The sequence below is a fragment of the Vicia villosa genome, linkage group LG5, assembly GCF_029867415.1.
Source record: "Vicia villosa cultivar HV-30 ecotype Madison, WI linkage group LG5, Vvil1.0, whole genome shotgun sequence".
In the NCBI taxonomy this organism is placed as follows: Eukaryota; Viridiplantae; Streptophyta; class Magnoliopsida; order Fabales; family Fabaceae; genus Vicia; species Vicia villosa.
This window is the reverse complement of record NC_081184.1, coordinates 90,495,323-90,515,710: the sequence shown is the minus strand read 5'-3', so window position 1 is coordinate 90,515,710 and position 20,388 is coordinate 90,495,323. Positions and strand designations below refer to the sequence as shown.

At 34.2% G+C, this 20,388-nt stretch overlaps 1 protein-coding gene across 1 annotated transcript; it reads right to left on the bottom strand.

The window, feature by feature from the left end:
* Positions 1-16,059: 16,059 nt before the first annotated feature.
* On the bottom strand, positions 16,060-16,939 carry LOC131601834 (repetitive proline-rich cell wall protein 1-like). The gene is made up of 2 exons (XM_058873732.1): positions 16,812-16,939; positions 16,060-16,672 (listed from the first exon to the last, which is right to left on the bottom strand). Exons 1-2 carry the CDS (start codon positions 16,894-16,896, stop codon positions 16,272-16,274), a joined length of 486 nt encoding a protein of 161 aa, XP_058729715.1. The 5' UTR covers positions 16,897-16,939; the 3' UTR covers positions 16,060-16,271.
* Between the last annotated feature and the right edge of the window lie 3,449 nt (positions 16,940-20,388).

Below are 20,388 nucleotides of genomic sequence, written 5' to 3'. Positions count from 1 at the left end.
AAGAAGAAGGCTGTCTGCTATGAGTACAATGAGCCTGGACATTACAAGAACGAGTGTCCAAAACTTCAGAAGGAGAATCCCAAGAAGAAGTTTCATAAGAAGAAAGGTCTTATGGCAACATGGGATGATTCTGAATCAGAATCAGAATCAGACTCTGAAGAAGAGCAAGCCAACTTCGCACTGATGGCTACAGAAGATGATGGATCAGAATCTACATCAGAATCAAATTCTGAAGAGGTATTTTCTGAACTATCTAGAGAAGAGTTAGTTTCCAGTTTAACAGAACTTCTGGAACTCAAGGCTCATCTTAGTATCAAATACAAAAAGCTGAAAAAGCAGTTTGAATTTGAAACTAAGAAGCTGAAATTGGAAAATTCTGAACTGAAGGAAAAAGTTTTAAATCTATCCAAAGATAGTGGATCTCCTTCTGAAACAGAAAAATCCATTCCTAGCATGAATCATATTCTGAAAGAATATGACTCGAGCTTCAGAAAGTTCTTATCTAGAAGTATTGGCAGAAGTCATCTTGCTTCTATGATATATGGTGTTTCTGGAAACAAAAGGTTTGGTTTTGGCTATGAGGGTGATACCTCACATAAATTTGAACCTGTTGATGATCTGAAGATCACATACAAGCCATTGTATGATCATTTCAAATATGGCCATGCACATGATATTAGGCTCACTTCACATGCACAGAAGTTTAACACTGTTCACACCAAGAAGCATGTGACGCATCCTAAGAAATATCATGCTGACAAACCCAAATAATATCATGCTTTTCCTCCTGTTAAATATTATGCTAAACCCAAGTTCAATCAGAACTTGAGGAGAACTAACAAGAAAGGACCCAAGAAATTGTGGGTACCTAAGGAGAAGATAATTTCTGTTGCAGATATCCTTGGCTGCAAAGAGGACAAAAAGCAAAATGTCATGGTACCTGGACTCTGGGTGCTCGCGACACATTACGGGAAGAAGGTCTACATTCCAAGACCTGGTGCTTAAACCAGGTGGAGAAGTCAAGTTTGGAGGAGATCAGAAGGGCAAAATCATTGGCTCTGGAACCATAAGTCTTGGTAACTCTCCTTCCATAACTAATGTACTTCTTGTAGAAGGATTGACGCATAACTTATTGTCCATAAGTCAATTAAGTGACAATGGTTATGATATAATCTTCAATCAAAAGTCTTGCAAGGCTGTAAGTCAGAAGGATGGCTCAATCCTATTTACAAGCAAGAGAAAGAACAACATTTATAAGACAGATCTTCAGGATCTTAAGAATCAGAAGGTGACTTATCTTATGTCTGTTTCTGAAGAGCAATGGGTCTGGCACAGAAGATAACATGCTAGTTTGAGAAAGATTTCTCAGATTAACAAACTAAATCTGGTCAGAGGACTTCCAAATCTGAAATACAAATCAGATGCTCTTTGTGAAGCATGTCAGAAGGGCAAGTTCTCCAGACCTGCATTCAAGTCTAAGAATGTTGTTTCTTCCTCAAGGCCGTTAGAACTCTTGCACATTGATCTGTTTGGCCCAGTCAAAACAGCATCTGTCAGAGGGAAGAAATATGGATTAGTCATCGTTGATGATTATAGCCGCTGGACATGGGTAAAGTTCTTAAAACATAAGGATGAGTCTCATTCAGTGTTCTTTGAATTCTGCACTCAGATCCAATCTGAGAAAGAGTGCAAAATCATAAAGGTCAGAAGTGATCATGGTGGCGAATTTGAGAACAGATTATTTGAGGAGTTCTTCAAAGAAAATGGTATTGCCCATGATTTCTCTTCCCCTAGAACTCCACAGCAAAATGGAGTTGTAGAGCGAAAGAATAGGACTCTACAAGAAATGGCCAGAACCATGATCAATGAAACCAATATGGCTAAGCACTTCTGGGCAGAAGCAATAAACACTGCATGTTATATTAAGAATAGAATCTCTATAAGACCTATTCTAAATAAGACTCCTTATGAATTGTGGAAGAACAGAAAGCCCAACATTTCATATTTTCATCCTTTTGGATGTGTTTGTTTTATTCTAAACACTAAAGATCATCTTGGTAAGTTTGATTCTAAGGCACAAAAGTGTTTCCTTCTTGGATATTCTTAACGCTTTAAAGGCTACAGAGTATACAATACTGAAACATTGATTGTAGAAGAATCAATCAATATCAGGTTTGATGATAAGCTTGGTCTTGAAAAGCCAAAGCAGTTTGAAAATTTTGCAGAATTTGATATTGATATCTCAGAAGTTGAAGAACCAAGAAGAAAAGTTTCAGAAGCTGAAAACCAAAGCAGCAAAGAATCAGAAGATCAAGTTGCTGCATCCCTGGAAAATCTGAGAATTTCTGAAGAACCAACTATCAGAAGATCATCTAGACTCACATCTGCTCACTCAGAAGATGTCATTATTGGAAAGAAAGATGATCCTATCAGAACAAGAGCATTCCTCAAGAACAATGCTGAATGTCAATTAGGTCTGGTTTCTCTGATCGAGCCAACTTCTGTTGATCAAGCTCTAGAAGATACAGACTGGATAATTGCCATGCAAGAAGAGTTAAATCAGTTTACAAGGAATGACGTTTGGGATCTTGTTCCAAGACCTAAAGGATTTAATATTATAGGAACAAAATGGGTTTTCAGAAACAAGCTGAGTGAGAAAGGTGAAGTGGTAAGAAACAAAGCTAGACTGGTGGCTCAGGGTTATAGTCAGCAAGAAGGGATTGACTATACAGAAACCTTTGCACCAGTGGCCAGGTTAGAATCTATTCGTCTATTAATTTCTTTTGCCACTCAACACAACATCACTCTTTATCAGATGGATGTTAAGAGTGCCTTCTTAAATGGTTACATAGATGAAGAAGTTTATGTCCATCAACCTCCTGGTTTTGAAGACTCCATGTCTCCGAATCATGTTTTTAAATTAAAGAAATCATTATACGGATTGAAACAAGCTCCTAGAGCTTGGTATGAACGTTTGAGTTCTTTCCTTCTGGAAAATGGTTTCACTAGAGGAAAAATGGACACTACTCTCTTCTGTAAAACATTTAAAAAGGATATTTTAATTTGTCAAATATATGTTAGTGATATTATATTTGGAACATCTAATGCTACACTTGGAAAGGAGTTTGCTGAGTCTATGCAGGCTGAATTTAAAATGAGCATGATGGGAGAACTCAAGTATTTCCTTGGGATTCAAATCAACCAAACTTCTGATGGAACCTATGTTCATCAAACGAAGTATGTGAAAGAACTTCTGAAGAAGTTTAATCTTTCTGAAAGTAAGGAAGCCAAAACTCCTATGCATCCAACATGTGTCCTAGGTAAGGATGAGGTAAGTAAGAAGGTAGATCAGAAGTTGTACAGAGGTATGATTGGATCTCTTCTATACCTAACTACTTCTAGACCTGACATTCTCTTCAGTGTTTGTTTGTGTGCTAGATTCCAATCAGATCCGAGATAATCTCATTTAACTGCGGTTAAGAGAATTCTGAGGTATCTGAAAGGTACTACTAATGTTGGTTTAGTTTACAAAAGATCCAAAGACTACAACTTAGTAGGATTCTGTGATGCTGACTATGCTGAGGATAGAATTGAAAGGAAGAGCACTTCTGGAAGTTGTCAATTTCTTGGAAGTCATCTGATCTCATGGTACAGCAAGAAGCAAGCTACTATTGCCCTCTCAACAACAGAAGCAGAATATGTTGCTGCTGCTGGTTGTAGCATACAAATGCTCTGGATGAGAAGTCAGCTGGAAGATTATCATATATATGAGAGTAACATTCCTATTTTCTGTGATAATACTTCTGCTATATGTTTATCTAAGAATCCTATCTTACATTCAAAAGCTAAACATATTGAGATTAAACATCATTTCATAAGGGACTATGTTCAGAAGGGTGTTATATCTTTAAACTTTGTGGATACAGACCATCAATGGGCTGATATCTTTACAAAACCCCTTGCTGAAGATAGGTTTAAGTTCATTCTGAAGAATATCAGTATGGATTTATGCCCAGAATGATAAGATGAGAAGATCTTATGTATGAGTATCTTCTGAAATGAGATTGGATTAGTTTTTTATAAGAAGTTCTGATTGTGATCAATTAGAAGTAGTGATTCTGTTATTACTAACGTTTCATTGTCTAAGTTGACTCAGAATCTCTTTAAAAGTAAAACAGCTGTAACTGGCTATCCAGATGGTAAACACGTGTTCACTATTTCTGGACAAGCGTGCGTGCAGTTGAGGGGACGCCTACTTAGGTAACTGTGCTAATCACTTCTTTTGACATTATTATCTCTCCTTACGTCACGTAACATTAAATGCCATTCATCATGTCAGTTTATTTTTTTTTATATACTCTTCAAACGTTTCGTTTCCCTCTCATATTTCTCTCTCTTGCATTCAGTTTCTTTTTCTCTCTCTTTATCTACATTTTGCATAAACCCTAGTTTATTCATCTTCAACCTAGAATTCACCATGAATCCGTCTTCAAGTTCCTCTCAAGAGGTTTCTCCACTGAAAACTTGCTCCATTCCTCCATCAGTAATAGAAGTTTTGTGCAAAATTCATGTGGACGCTGATGATTTGGGTGCTTATGGTTTCAACCAAGATGCAAAGGCAAAGGCTCAAGGGTGGTCGATCTATTTGAATAGAACGGTTGGAAGGGTTGTCTGGTTCCAGGTTGAGAAACAAATCTCGGGGATCGCTGACATTGATTTCAAGACGGAACTCTCAAGATTCCAAGAAGTCTCAAGTCAGATCTCTTCTGTGATGCTGTTATCAACATTTATCCAAAGGAAGAAGACTTTCTTGAAATATTGGATGAAGTTAAGGATCATGTTCTTGACTTCTATGTTAAGGGAAAGCCCCGTTTGAGACATTAGTTCTCTTCCTGTGAACTGTCTCTCACTTCCTCCTTGAATTCATGCATCTCTCCTACAGTGGAGGTTCTAGTCTGGACAGGCTTATGACTAGGCTAGGGTTGTAGTCTTTAAGTCCTTGTAGTTTTCTTTGCTTGTTGCATCAGCTTGTTCTGCATACATCTTTTGTAATTCTGTTTGCTTAATCAATGAAAAGTTTGATTCTATTTCTTTCTGTTGTCGTTTTCTACATCTGAATCTTTTATATTCTTTTTGATGTTATGACAAAAAGGGGGAGAAATATATGATAAATGATCTGATTAATATTATCAGTTACCGGGTAAGAAAGGCCCCACATTACTAACAGAACTTGCAAAGTTCTATACTTTAAGTTGTGTTGTTGCAGGAATTGAAGACTCAAGATCAACATAAGAAGCAACAAGATGAATCAAGCTCTTGGATTCTTGAAGCAAGCTGAGTGCTATGCAGCTTCAGAATCAGAAGAAAGAAGCAAGAAGGAAGAATGTTCAGATATTCTGATGATAGAATAAGATCTGAAACATTATGTCTATTTGTTCTGATACATTCTATATGGCTCTGATACATATTATGTGTTCTGAAACATATTCTATGTTCTGACTCATTCATGCTGACTTTTGTCGTTTAGTTTTGTTCTGTAACATTTCAGGATGTAGAGATGCTCTGATGATGCTCTGGTACATTCAATAATGTTCTGATACAAACTAGCATGAAGTGATGTAAGAAGAAATTCAAGCTCTGAAGCTGTCCTGATGGAAGCAGAAGTTAGAAGCTGTGAATGTTCTGAAGATCAAAGAAATTCAAGTTCTGAAGCTGTCCGATGGAAGCAGAAGTCAGAAGCTGTGAATGTTCTGAAGATCAAAGAAATTCAAGTTCTGAAGCTGTCCGATGGAAGCAGAAGTCAGAAGCTGTGAATGTTCGGAAGATCTAAAGAAATTCAATGTTCTGAAGCTGTCCTATGGAAGCAGAAATCAGAAGTCATGAATGTTCTGAAGATCAAGCACTATGAACGTCTCTACTGAAATACTCAGGGAAGTCTTTTATTTATAAAATTCTTCTAGTATTAATTTCAGGTGGAGATTATTCATCTCAGGGGGAGATTGTAAATCTCAGGGGGAGACATGTTCACATGCTGATGCTATAGCTGTGTAAATTGTCTTTAGCCGTCTGCTCTTTCTGATCGCAAATTCATATCATTTATATATGTTTTTGTCATCATCAAAAAGGGGGAGATTGTTAGAACAAGATTTGTTCTGATCAATATTCTTAGTTTTGATGATAACAAGGATATGAATTTTGTGTGAGATAATGTGGTACTCTAATACATTGCAATTTCCCTATCAGGAAATATATATAAAGAGTATGCACAAATCAACGCTCAGAAGCTTTGTCTCAGAAGGTTCAGCATGCAACATCATAACATGGTCTGGCAAGACATCAGAAGATGGTCAAGGCAGAATCAGAACATGGGTCTATGGAAGCATCAGAAGAACTTGAGATCAGAAGCAGAAGCACTGAAGTTCTCATGGTATCACGCTCAGAAGCACTTCAAGGTTAGAAGACAAGAAGATGCTATGCACCAAGCTGTTTGACTCTGATGATATTCAAACGCTCTATACACAAACATCAGATCAGAAGAAAGTACAGGTGGCAGGCTACGCTGACTGACAAAAGGAAAGTTGGAAGCTATTAAAGGCAACGTCAGTAGACACAGCGTGAACAAGGCTCGAGGTAGTTGACAAAAGCGTGAAACATTAAATGCAATGCTGTACGGAATACGCAAAGCATTAAATGCTCCCAACGGTCATCTTCTCAAGTGCCTATAAATATGAAGTTCTGATGAGAAGCAAGGTTACCAATCCTGAACGAACTTATTCTGAAAAACTTGCTGAAACGCTGTTCAACTCAAAGCTCAGAAACTTCATCTTCATCAAAGCTCACTACATTGCTGTTGTAATATATTAGTGAGATTAAGCTTAAACGTTAAGAGAAATATCACTGTTGTGATTATAGCTTTTCAGAAGCATTTGTAATACTCTTAGAATTGATTACATTAATTTGTAAGTAACTAGAGTGATCAAGTGTTGATCAGGATACTCTAGGAAGTCTTAGCTTGTGTCTAAGCAGTTGTAATTAGAGTGATCACGTGGTGGTCAAGATACTCTAAGAAAGTCTTAGCTTGTGTATAAGCATTTGTTCCTAGAGTTATCAGGTTGTGATCAGGATACTCTAGAAGACTTAGTCGCGGACTAAGTGGAAAACCATTGTAATCTGTTGCGATTAGTGGATTAAATCCTCAGGTGTGGTAAATCACTCCGTGGGGGTGGACTGGAGTAGTTTAGTTAACAACGAACCAGGATAAAAATAACTGTGCAAATTGTTTTTATCGTTCAAGTTTTTAAGACTACACTTATTCAAACCCCCCCTTTCTAAGTGTTTTTCTATCCTTCAAAGATATTTTTAAAAGTGTGCTCGGTACGACATCGCTTCGTGTGCCTATATACCCCTTAAGTGCACTAGGGAAGTCAGAGCATTTGAGTTTCGTCTTAAAAAGGAAAATAAATATCCAAGTGGCAAAATATTTTTGAGTGTTGAACTTTAACAATACTCAACGGGTTTTTAAAATGTTAAGCTTTAACAATACTTAACAAATTTTAAAAATGTGCCAAACTTTAACAATACAAGGCAAAGGTTGATTTAAAAGAGGTTGGTTGAACTTTAACACTATAAAACCAAGGGTTTGAGTTTAAAAAAGGTTGAGCTTTAACAATACAAAACCAATTCAAAACAAATAGAAAGTGCTACGATTTAGGAATACTAAGCATAAAGTAAAAGAGTTAGAAAAAGAGAGTGAGTACCTTGACAATTTTAGTTAATATCATTTACATTTTTTAGAGTTTTAGTCAAAATCTTAAGCAATCATTCATGATAAATATCTCAACGTGTGTATCATGAATATAATCAAGGGTGAGTTTAACAATATCAATGTATAAGCTCAAAGATAAAAATTTGATGAATAAAAAAAGGATGACATACCTCATGACCATTTCATGTATGAATAAATATGATGTGATGATGGATAAATGTCTCATGAATGTGGGGTTAGTTGAACAATGTATATGTACAAAGATAATAACATAACCAAAGCATAAATGTACAAAGATGTAAATCAACAAGTATATGTACAAGTGAATACAAGGTGTGATCATAGCAACAAGTTAATATTAACATGGAATTGCATTAAAAAATCAAGGGATTAAAGATTAGGGATTAGGGTTTAGTTATGTACACCTAAGCCTAATCATTTTTAAAAGTTTTAAACAAAAACCCTAGGTGAATCAACTAAGGGATCATGCTTCTTTTCTCAAGGTTGGCTAATCTTAGCCCTAATTAGCTCCTAAGTAAAACAAATCAATTGGTGAAAGGTATTAAAAAGATTTTGATTTAAAAGGCGTTTAAAAGGCTTAAAAACATCATTTTTTTCTTTATTTAAAAATTGATAAAATAATAAACATTTTTGGGATTTTTAAATATATTCCTAAAATATACAAGGTAAATAAGGAGTGTATAAAATTTCAAGTAAAAATGGCTTAATTTTCTATTTCAAATAATCAATCAAAGTTATAAAATAAAAGAAAAGATGTTAGTGATAAATATTTAATTTTGGTTTTGACAGGTCTTGAACCCACGCCCTTCACTTCACAGCTTAAAACTTTAACCATTGGGTCAGGCGCCATTTTGTGATCATAAGGTGCAACCAGTCTATAATATGGTAAAACTTATAACTTGAGAAATCATAAAAATCAAATAAAATGGCAAAAGGGGGGATCGAACCCACGCCATTGGCAAGGAGAGAATTAAAACGCGCGATTCTACCACTGGGGTGACCATACATCCAAGATTAAAAACACAAACAATAAAATAAGAAATAAAACAAGTTCATAAAATCTGAAGATGAACTTCATCTTCTTCCTTGAACTCACGATTTCTGGAAATTTCAACTTCCTCTAGAGTAAATGATTTTTAAAATACAAACAGGAAACTTGTTCCATTTTTCAATACGAATTCAGACATGTATCAAACATAAATTTATTCAACCTATAACTCAATAATTTTCCAAAATCCTCAAGAACCCTAAAACTTCAAAATAAAATTTAATGACATATACAAAGAATAAATGGCAACCAGTTGATGGCTTTTGATCCTCACATTGTAACTAACATAATAGAATCGAGCTTTGCTTAAAATGATACAGAAATTAGAGAGTTCAAGTTTGAAAACTTACATCTGCAGATTAAGATCGAGGGAGAGGTTATAGCATATCTAGATGAGTCTTGATGATTGGGATTGCTTCCTTGGACCTTGGTAAAGCTAACTGGATGCTTAGAACACCTTGAGATGGTCTACAATGCTCTACCTGATTCCTCTTGAAAATGGAAAAAAGTGAAAATGGGGGATGATGTAGGAGGTGTTACAGATGCAATTTGAATGATCAAACAACTTCGATATTATGTGTATGAAGTGTTTGAATGGTTGTTTGACACAAAAAATGTTTGAAACTAAAAAATGATAAGTTTATGCAAATGACAAATTTGGAGCTTTCAAGTGAGGTAATGAATTGGAGAATTTCTGCCCCCTTCAATTTAGAACCAATGGTCTCTATTTATAGGCACAATTTTTGGTTTGTGGGGGGAAAATCATATCAAATGGTTGATGCAAACAAAAGTTATGTGATTTTGCTTCTTGGTGAAGAAATCTTGAAGTTATGGTTCCCATGGTACTTGCAATGCTTTATACATAACTTAGAGTTATTCTTCTGCATATTAGGATGTTGCTTGTTGGCTTTGAATTATTTTTGGTGCAGACCAAACAAGTTATAGGCTCAATGCAAGAGTTGTTGGTGATTAAAGTGGCTTTGTAAGAATGGAGGTGTGATCTTTATGCTTGAAATGGAATGGATCATTGGACAATGGGAAAAACACTTGGACAATAGCTCAAAATCTTGTGTAATCTTCTTATTATAGGGATATTTACAAGTTATTTGGATTGTTCTTACAGATTTTGTAGGTTTGGCTCAAGATTGAGACTTGGTTCTTCATGAAAATGGCTTGAAATTCAAGAATGGATCACCATCTTCATCTCTTCGAATCTCCTAGCTCGCAAACACGATGGAGTACTTCTAGTACTTTTTGGAAAGCCCCAAACATCCTCTACAACTTTCAATTTTTGCGTTTCTTCCAATTATTCGGAAATATTGATGAGAAGTAACCTCAAAGATGCTTCCTTTTTGAGAAAAAATCTGCCTTTTGTAAAATTTTCTAAGTGTTTGAAAAAGTAGACAACTTTGAAGCTTCATAACTTAAAAACCATCATCTTTTGGGAAATAGTTCACATTGACAAAGTTGTAGATCCTGACTTTTCCTTCAAATTAAGATTTAGAGCATAAAATTTGGCCAAGAATTTAGTCAGTTATGGCCTTTCAAAACTGAGTAACAAACATGTATTTCTTCATAAAAAGTCAACCCTAATTGTTCACTTTTTTATTCTTGATTTTCTTGATTTTTATTGATCAAATGACTTAAATAATCATATATTCATGATTATGATCTTCAAAAGTCCATGGTTGACCAAATTTTTTAAAAATCAAATGTGATCTTGAACAATTGACTTTTTCTAGATGAATTGGTTTCTTGCAAATATCAATTGAATATGGATCTTCCAACCAAATGCGTGATGTGAGTGGATTATAATGAGGCATTGGAGATTCTTGAATCGTGATGTCAGCCATGGAACTATGATTTGACCAAAAAGTCAACTCCCTAGAGAATTAGGTCAAAAACCCTAATTGTGTACCAAATGAATTTGAAAGTTGTTGATCTTGGTTTGAACAACCCTGGGCTTAGATATTGATGAGGGGAATCACTTGAAATATGATAATTTTTAATATCCTTTGTGAGCCTTAAAACCCTAATTTGCATGAGCCTATTGATTAGTCACCTACCTTGGAAACAAGCAACAAGCAAACACAATATTTTTGTACTTTTTTTCATTAGAAAATGATGCATGATTGATTATGAATGATGATAATGATTACACTATTTTCAAAATGAGGTGGGATCGTAGGGTCAAAAGTTGGGGTACAACAGCAGTAACCATAGGTCTCCTTCTTTTGGGTAGACTTCTGATGATCTTCTTGACATGATCAGTTGTAGAGTATACTTTGTACATAACCCTTAAGTCCTACTACCAAGGTTTGAAACCTTGAGAACACGGTCTCAACAGTTTCTTCCTCTTCCATCTTGAAAGCCTCATATTTCTATATTAAGGCCAGAGGCTTAGTTTCCTTTACCTGAGCATTTCCTTCATGTGTCATTTCTAACGAATCAAGAATGTCCTTTGTTGTATCTCTATTAGTAATTTTTGCATACTCATTGTAAACTATAGGATTGAGAATAATGGTTCTAGCTTTTTGGTAATTCTTGAACTCACGCTTCTGTTTATCATTCATTCTGTATCTGGGAATGGAAATACAAATTGCAGAAATAGGTGCCTCATAATTATTTGTGACAATATCCCAAAGATCTATATCATAGCCTAGAAAAATGTTTCTAGTCTATCTTTCCAGTAGTCAAATCTCTCTCCATCAAAGATAAGAGGTTTATCATTGTAACTGTCTCTTTCGTTTGTGTTAGCCATAGTAGCCATATACGTTTTTCTCACATTGGAACTCTCTACACGGTTAAGTGTTTGATAGAAAAATCAATAATAGAGCCAAAGCTCTGATACCAATTGACGGTTGAGGAAAATACAAAAAAGGGGGTTTGAATTAGGTTTTCAAAAAGTGTATGTAATCTTCATCCTTTTGAGACAAATAATATTTAAATTGGAGTTAGGCTCTAATGCCACTTGTTAGACATGTGATTTTATATACAAGAGGGGTGTGAGTTATGGATGTTTGAAAAATGTTGGTTAAAAACAAATCTTCAGCAAAATTAAAGTTTGAAAACATTTGTAAAACAAACGAGTAAATAAGTAGTAGAATAAAAGGACAATTGGAAAATAGAGGGAAGAAATAACTAAAAAATAAAAGAGATCAGGAAAAGAAAAGGACATCAAAGATTTATTCACTTTCGACATAACCGATTGGCTTACTCTTGTCAACGAGAATTCTTCTTGAGAGTTTCCATTATCTTGAGGGCTTTCAATAGGATATGCCCATAAACACCATTTTAAAAGGATGTGAAGTTTTCCAATGGCTAACTTCCAACCTAACAACAAACAGAGGTTTGACAAAATATCCTCTGAACCGAGATGAAGTTTTATACTGGTTATCCTCCGAATAAATGGGGTTTTTACACGGGATGACCTTTGAACCGAGATGATATTTTACACACGCTAATCTCAAACTAAAGATAGATTTTGTATACGCTAATCTCAAACCAACAGGGCTTTACACTAGGCCGAGTTCAGGAACCAATATGAGACTTTACACGGGTTAATCTTGAACCGACAGTGTTTACATCTGGCTGAGATCAGGAACCTTTGTATAGATTTTACTTCTAATTTCCACGAACTAAAATAGAGACTTCCTAATACACTCCCCAAACCAAACAAATGCTTTTACTGATTTATCTTACATCCAAAAAACTTCTTATAAAATAAAACTTTACTCAAGAGATAATACACTCTTTGAAATTAAAATTATACCCTCACCCAAAACAATGATCCTCATTAAGCACAAGAATACTATCAAAGCACTAATGGCAAAATATAAGTGATAAAACAAAATATTTATAGATAAAGATGAGAGAGTGAGAAAGTAGGATAAAAGATCGTTTTCTGAGTTGTTTGAAATGATAGAGAAGTTTTTTATTTTTAGGCCAAATATGGTTTAAAATTGGAAACAATCCAAGGACGAATTAACCACCATAATCAATTAGCCTAATTAATTATGACACGTGATGGAAATTCTTTAGATTTAAGCCACAAATGGAAATTCTTTAGATTTAACTGTTACCAATCATTAAGAGACTGCCCCAATCGATTGTAGATATTAAAAAGTGAAATTATTCGATTATAACTTTAGGGATTATCGATTATTCAAATGTAAAAAGGATTTCATTCGATCAAACAGTTTCCTAATTGATTGATCAGGCCTTGAAATCATTTTCATGTAGTTTTACCAAATATGGATAGGCTTCTTAAATGTCTTTAGTGTGTGTGTTTGTTTGTGTGTGTGTGTACGTGTGTGTTATTTTGCCATAGTATTTTCTTAAATGCTCTTGTGTCTTTAAAAAACACTAGTCACTCAAACAGACACGGCTAGACGAGCTTTCACAAATTCTCTCTTTCACAATCCTGAAGCTTCAAGTATTGGCTTCATTATATTTTATTTTATTCTCATAGAATAACTTTGAGTCTTCTAGCTTAATGATGCTTGAGATTTCTTCAAGTTGATTTCCATCATTAGAGAGTTGAGATACTGAGCCACCAAAGAAACCTTGAAACAAAAGCCTTTACTTAATCATCGTTGGATACAAGTGTTGACTTCAAGGTGATGACTTGATCTTCAAAAGTATCTTAAAAAGGATAGTTTTATAAAACATCTTTCTCATCTTCAACCGCTTGAATTATCTTCAAGAGATAAGGAATTCAATAGATATCATTGGATATCTGATATTGTTATCATTAAGACGAAACATTTGATTACATCTCTTCTATCAACAAACTCCACTACTTTGAATCACCATTTTGTCTGCAAGCACATAATAGATAAGCACATGGCCAATTTTACCGTTATGCTGAAACTCCTTGATTATGCGTATATAGTCCAAATTAAGCATGGATATGTCTGCATCTTTAAAGCAGATGTTCCTCTTAAAATTTTAGAAGTGGTCTGCATACCTACATCGTGATAACCTTGGATGTAAAGGAAGAGCCGCATTACCATTTGTATTTTGAGGCATAAGAATACTTAGACTCGCTTGATTGAGGTTTATGTCAAAGTCTTGGAAATCAAAAATTGGTACTTAAAATCAGCAAAATCAAATAATTTGAGTTTCAAAATTTTCAAGGCATGGCTGATCAAAACGAAACCCTTACAACTCCTAAAAAACTCCAAGAAAAGATGGAGGATGGTGAAGAAAATAGGAAGAAAGGTATGTATATTGAGGTACATGTAGTTGAGAAAGGGGCAAAGATATGGATGTCAACAACATGGTTTTAAATTGCGGTCCGCAACCGCAATTGCAGCCGCAATATTGCTGATGCAGTAGCCTCCGCATCTGCATCAGGCCGCAATTGTAGCGTGATTTATAATCACACATCCGACAACACTAAAATTCGCATCAAACACCTTCCCTCATGTTTCTTCACATATTTTCATCATAACTCAACATTTGAGAACCAAAAAACTCAATCTACATGTGATTTGTAGTGTAAAATATTAATTTTAAGATTTTTTTAATGGTGTTTTACAAATATCTTTCGATCAAAATTCACACCACAACGACCGCAATGCGCATCGCAGCAACCGGAATGGCCGCAATTGCAACAACCGCAATCGTATCCGCGACTGCAACCGCAATTTAAAACCATGGTCAACAGTGTTCGTTCCAACGTACAAATAGGGGAGCCAAAGTCTTGTATCCTTAAATACAACATAATATTAAATTATCAAACCAGATAGCAGAAAGGGATGCGATTATCACATGAAGAAATGTTTACAACCCATTCTGAGGGATTCCCCGCTCCCAAGAAATGTCTAAAGAGATAATGTCCACAACTTTAGAATAAATGGACAAAGTCCTTGGAACCTATTATGACCTTAAATATTCTATTGTGAAACCTATTATTGGTTCCTCCATTGGAAAGTAAAGAATATTGTCAATACTTAACATCTCCACAAAAAAAAGATAAAGGTTGAGTCAAAGAACTTGAGAAGAGTAAAGGTTTCTAAGCCAACAACCTCCATAGTGACCAGCTCGGGCAACACTAAATACTTTGTCCTAAAAATAATGTGTTCAACTTGTCTAGAAGAATCAAAACATAAGTCGGCCTCACGATCCACAACTAGAGGACCATACCATTTGGAAGGATATCAATTTTGGATGAGATTCCAAATATGTTTGTGATTCCTTCCATGTAGGCTAACCACGCGTGAGGACATGAACCCCTTACTAGAATTACCTAGCTACAACCTTGCTAAAGATCATAGATGGACTATCTTCTATAAATAGACGACTAGACTAGGAGAATTGAAGGAAGCCTTAACTCGACTCTTCCGGCTATGGCTTGGGGACTAGAACCATGGCCTAAGCTAAAGCCTAATCCATCCAGCATCACAATACCTAGAATTTGTCATCAGATAACCCGACATTTTTCTATTTACTCAGTTTGTGGCCTCTATCCAACGATCCTTCAAGACAGTTGATGGAATCCATGTTTGTAGAATGGCTTAAAACTATAATCCATAGAATGGTCACGTCCTAGCATTGTACTATATCGCGGTCGTCCAAGAAAGGACCATCAAATATGAAGGACATCTAAATCTACTAATGTCAACCCAGTAAGATAGTTGTCGTCGAAGAAGGTTCTAGTACTTTAAAACCTTAAGATGGACATGCTTTTGAAATATATTTTATTAGAGTTGACAGGACCTAAAGTCTGTGAGACTCTACTCTACAAGTTGTTTTGAAATCTATCCTCTGAGACATTTGTAACTAGTAGAAGGTTCTAAGAATTCGAAACCTTAGAACCTCGCTATAAAATATGGACTACATATCATTCTCACATACATATTATTTCAAACTTAAACCTCACACTAATAGTCGCGAGTCACATTTGTCTCCTATTACATAGTAACGTCTCTTTTTACTAAATTATATTTGTCTATCTACAAAGCTACTCTTTTAAAGATGTCTAATAATTGTTCCTTTTTTATCACACATGATAACATTATAAATAATAAGAAATTATAATAAGAAATATGTATAGTACTCCCTCTTTTCCTATTTAAAAGATAAAGTTGACCTTTTAGATTTAATGAATAATCAATGTATTTGATCTATGATATAGTCCTGACACGTTGATTATTAAATAAATTTAAAAAATAAATTTTCTCTTATAAATATGATCGAAAATAGTAATATAGCATGATAATTGGAAAACTTGGAATTTTATTAAGGTGAAAATATTTACTAATACACAAGTCATGTTTCCTCAAATCAAATATGAAAATTACATAAGGTATGATTATGCTAACACAATTGAAATATAGATAGCTGTAGGCTTTTATTGAAAGGAACACAACATTTCAAGCACGGTACTTCTATTGAACATTTGGGATAGATTAATTTATCTTCTCATTCTAATTAATGAATTGGCTTAACAATTGGAATCACCTTTGGAATAGGTTTGTAAATTGGAACCACCTTAGGAATAGGCTTGTAAATTGGAATAACCTTTGGAACTGGCTTGTAAATTGGAACATAAACAGGCTTTTTGAAGAAATAGTGCTTATGCTTAAGAAATGCCTCTGGCTCAACAACAGAAGGGATAGGTTTTTCCACTATGGTTGGTTTGTGGAATGGCTTATAGGTTGGAATGTATTTTGGTATAGGCTTATAATATATTGGTTTCTTGTGAAAATATCCTTTGAGTTTGTGTTTTAGGTGAAAAAGTCCTTTGAATTTTTCATCTTCATTTGGTCCTTCTAGGCTTGGCTTTGTCACCCCTTCATTTGCAACCTTCCGTTCTGTGTTCACTTCAGTCCCTACACAAGAAAAACAAAATTACTATCACAAGTGACAACAAATTATATATTCTTTCAAGTCATATTCTAATATCATAAATTTCTATTTAATTTATAGTGATGTTGTGTACATTAATTTGTGAATATAAAAATGACAAACCTGAGGGATCATTTCTTGCTAAAACAGAAGTAGCATAAAATAATGTTACTAGAAGCAACAAAGGAACACAGAAAGCCTTTTTCATGATTGAAAAATTGAACAAAAGTAGTATAGAAGTTGAAATGCTTGAAGACTTAGCTTGAGTTACAATTATCACAAGCATGCAATATTTATAGTATAAGCTAGTATAGAGGTTAATTAATGGTACATCAGTGACTAATATCTATATTACTTTTTGTGATTATTGGTTGCTGTTAATTGTGTTGATCACCGTTTTTGTGGCTGAGTTAGTTGTTTGTTATTATTCAATTAAATGAGCCTCTAAAGTTGGATTGTAGGATCATTTAGTTAGGAAAGGCTCAAATACTCTATTGTAAAATATGTCTTATCTTATTAAATTAATAAAAGTTATGCTCATTATTTTGAAACTGAGTGAATAGTAACAAACAAAAGTTTTGTATCACCTCAATAATTCTAAACATCTGTACACAAAATATGTCTTATATTATTTCACTCATTCATTAATAATTTTTGTTGTCTATTAAAAAAAAAAACCTTAATTGAAATTGAACTAGTAGTAGTGACAAACCAATGTCGTGTATGATATATTGTAATATTAATTCTAATGATATGTGCAACCACTTGTATAACCTAAACACAATAGACCCATAAACATGACAAATGAACATCTTGTATATTATTTATTTATTTATTTGTTTAATAACCAACAACTACATTAAAAATTGTAAATTTATATATGTAAAACCTTGTAGAAAAATTGTAAATTTATACATTAAAACGGTAATATTTGAGAAGTTTGCAAGTAAGTCATTATAGAAAAATTTGCGAGGAGTTTGTGTTGATATAAATTTTTGAGGTAAATTATTTTATGTTTGAACTTAAAATTTATATCATATTATTTAGTTATTTTTAATAAAATGCTTTTTTAATTGTTGATGTTTAAATACCAACACCTTATTTATTTTAATACATAAATATTGTTAGTGCAGTGAAATAAGATAAATAAAGATGAACAAGATGAAGATAGAAAAAGAGAGAGAAAGTGTAATTAATTTTTAATCAATTGAAAACGGTTACGAGAATGATTCTACAATATTCACATACGCCTAACAATTACAAAGCAAATGCAATATATATATATATATATATATATATATATATATATATATATATATATATATATATATATATATATATATATATATATATATATATATATATATATATATATATATATATATATATATATATATATATATATATATATATATATATATAAATCCATATTGGGCCAAACTAACTGAAGTCCAACTCAAGGCCCAAAAACTAACAACTAAAATACTCTGAATATGCAATTACACTTCAACACCATCCCTTAATTCACATTCAGAGCTAAAATCAACAACAATTTCATCCCTCAAATTGATGAAGTGTTCACTCTAGAAAGCCTTCGTTAGAACATATGCAAATTTCTTTCTGGTGCTACAGTGCACAACTTCCAGCACTCTATTCTGGACTTGATTCCTCAGAAAGTGGAACTTCATGTCAATATGCTTGCTTCTCCCATGCAACATTGAGTTCTTGACAAGGCTTATGGCGTATTTATTGTCAATCATCAACTTCATAGGATTCATCACCTTGATCTTCAAATTTTACAACAAATTCAGCATCCAAAAAGCTTGACATGCATACAAAACACCTGCAATGTATTCAGCTTCACAAGTTGACAACCCAACCACTAGTTGCTTCTTAGAGCACCAAGAAATGGGACTTCCCGGATATTTGAAAAAATATCCAAAAATACTTCTTCTGCCAACTTTATCACCACACTAATCAGAGTCTGAGTAGCTCATTAGTTCTGATTGACTTCCAGCTCCATAAGGGAACAAAACTCCAAATTTCAGAGCCCCCTTAATATACCTTAGAATCCTAACAGCTGCTTGGTAATGTGACCACTTCAGTTTATTCATAAACCTACTCACCATTCCAACTACATAACAGATGTCATGTCTGGTATTACAGAGATGTCTCATCGAGCCTACCAACTGTTTGAAATTTGTAGCATCTACATCATCACCCTCATCATCATAATCTAGCTTGTGATTCGTCTCAGCAGGTGTGATTGTAACGCCCTAATTTTCCCTGAATAAATTTTAAATATAATTCATAGTAAATAAAAAATTTCACCCAATTAGGATGTCACATTCATACAAACACAAACCTGCTCATTTTATAATAACATGTAACACATACATATTTTTTAAAATAATAACTATGTTTATTGCTGCGGAAAACATCCACAAAACATTGTTTTAATCATTCCAAACATAACTATAATAAATGTAGTTAAAACAACAATAATCCACGAGAAGTATCAACTATGGAAATCATCCAATAACGGAGGTATACATATAGTTTCCTCTTAGCATAAACAAAAAAATCGTCAACCCCCAATGTTACTTATCAGAGCAGACATCGACACCGACAAAAGCAATAAAGAAGAGCATTCTCTTCAAACTCATCCACACCTTCACTATAGATCACCTGCGCATTACCCACATTGAGGCAACATTCAAACAGAATGGGTGAGATATCATAATAATCTAAAAGACTACATAATAATAAGTAGATAATAGATTATTATATAACATAACTCAAGTTGGACCTAACAATTTCTTAGCCAAAAATGCAAGTGGATCAAGAGTGTTTCGGCAACATAGGGGTAAGGCTCGGGGTTTCAGAAGATGGGTTCAAGGCAAACAAATCAACACTACAGGTAATAGGCCTACGTATAAACTTTGCAACAAATATGGTCATTTAGTTATGGAATTTTGACATAGATCACTACAAGAAAAGGGGTCTCTAGCGTCATATATTTGTGACGTGTTATTCACGTGGGAAGAAAAGGAGTGTTCTGACGTGAATAACACGTCGCTATGTTATTTTAATCAAAAATATTAACAATTACGTATTCACATGGGGGATCAGAAAAAAATGTTTTTTAAAAAAACTTGTGAAATGATTTCCACGTCGCAAAGGATAAAAAAAAAATTTTGAACTTTGAAATCTGTAAAGTCTAATGGTGGGAAAATAAAAATTTTGAAATTTTTAATTGTGACGTGTTTTTCACGTCGGAACACTTTAATGCTGACTTTGAATTGACCTGCGCAGGCTTTGGCAGGTGAAGACAGATTGGCATTACAAAATTTATTACCATTGGCAGCTTGCGACGTGGCATCCCAGTCAGTAATTAGCGACGTGATTATATTGACGCTGCCAATTGGACCGTTGGCAGCTTGCGACGTGTCCACCACGTCAGTATGTACCGGCTATTGATTCACGTCGCTAATCTATTAATATATTCTGCACGCTTCCCCTTTTCTTCCTCTCTTCTCATTCTTCCTCTCTTCCTCATTTCTCATTCTTCCTCTCTTCTCTCACACTGTATATTTCTCCCTTCCTCTTCTCTCATTCTCTTCCTCTTCTCATTAATTCCATTCTCACACCATTGTTGAAGGTATTGATTTATTTAGTTTATTTATATTTTATATTTTGT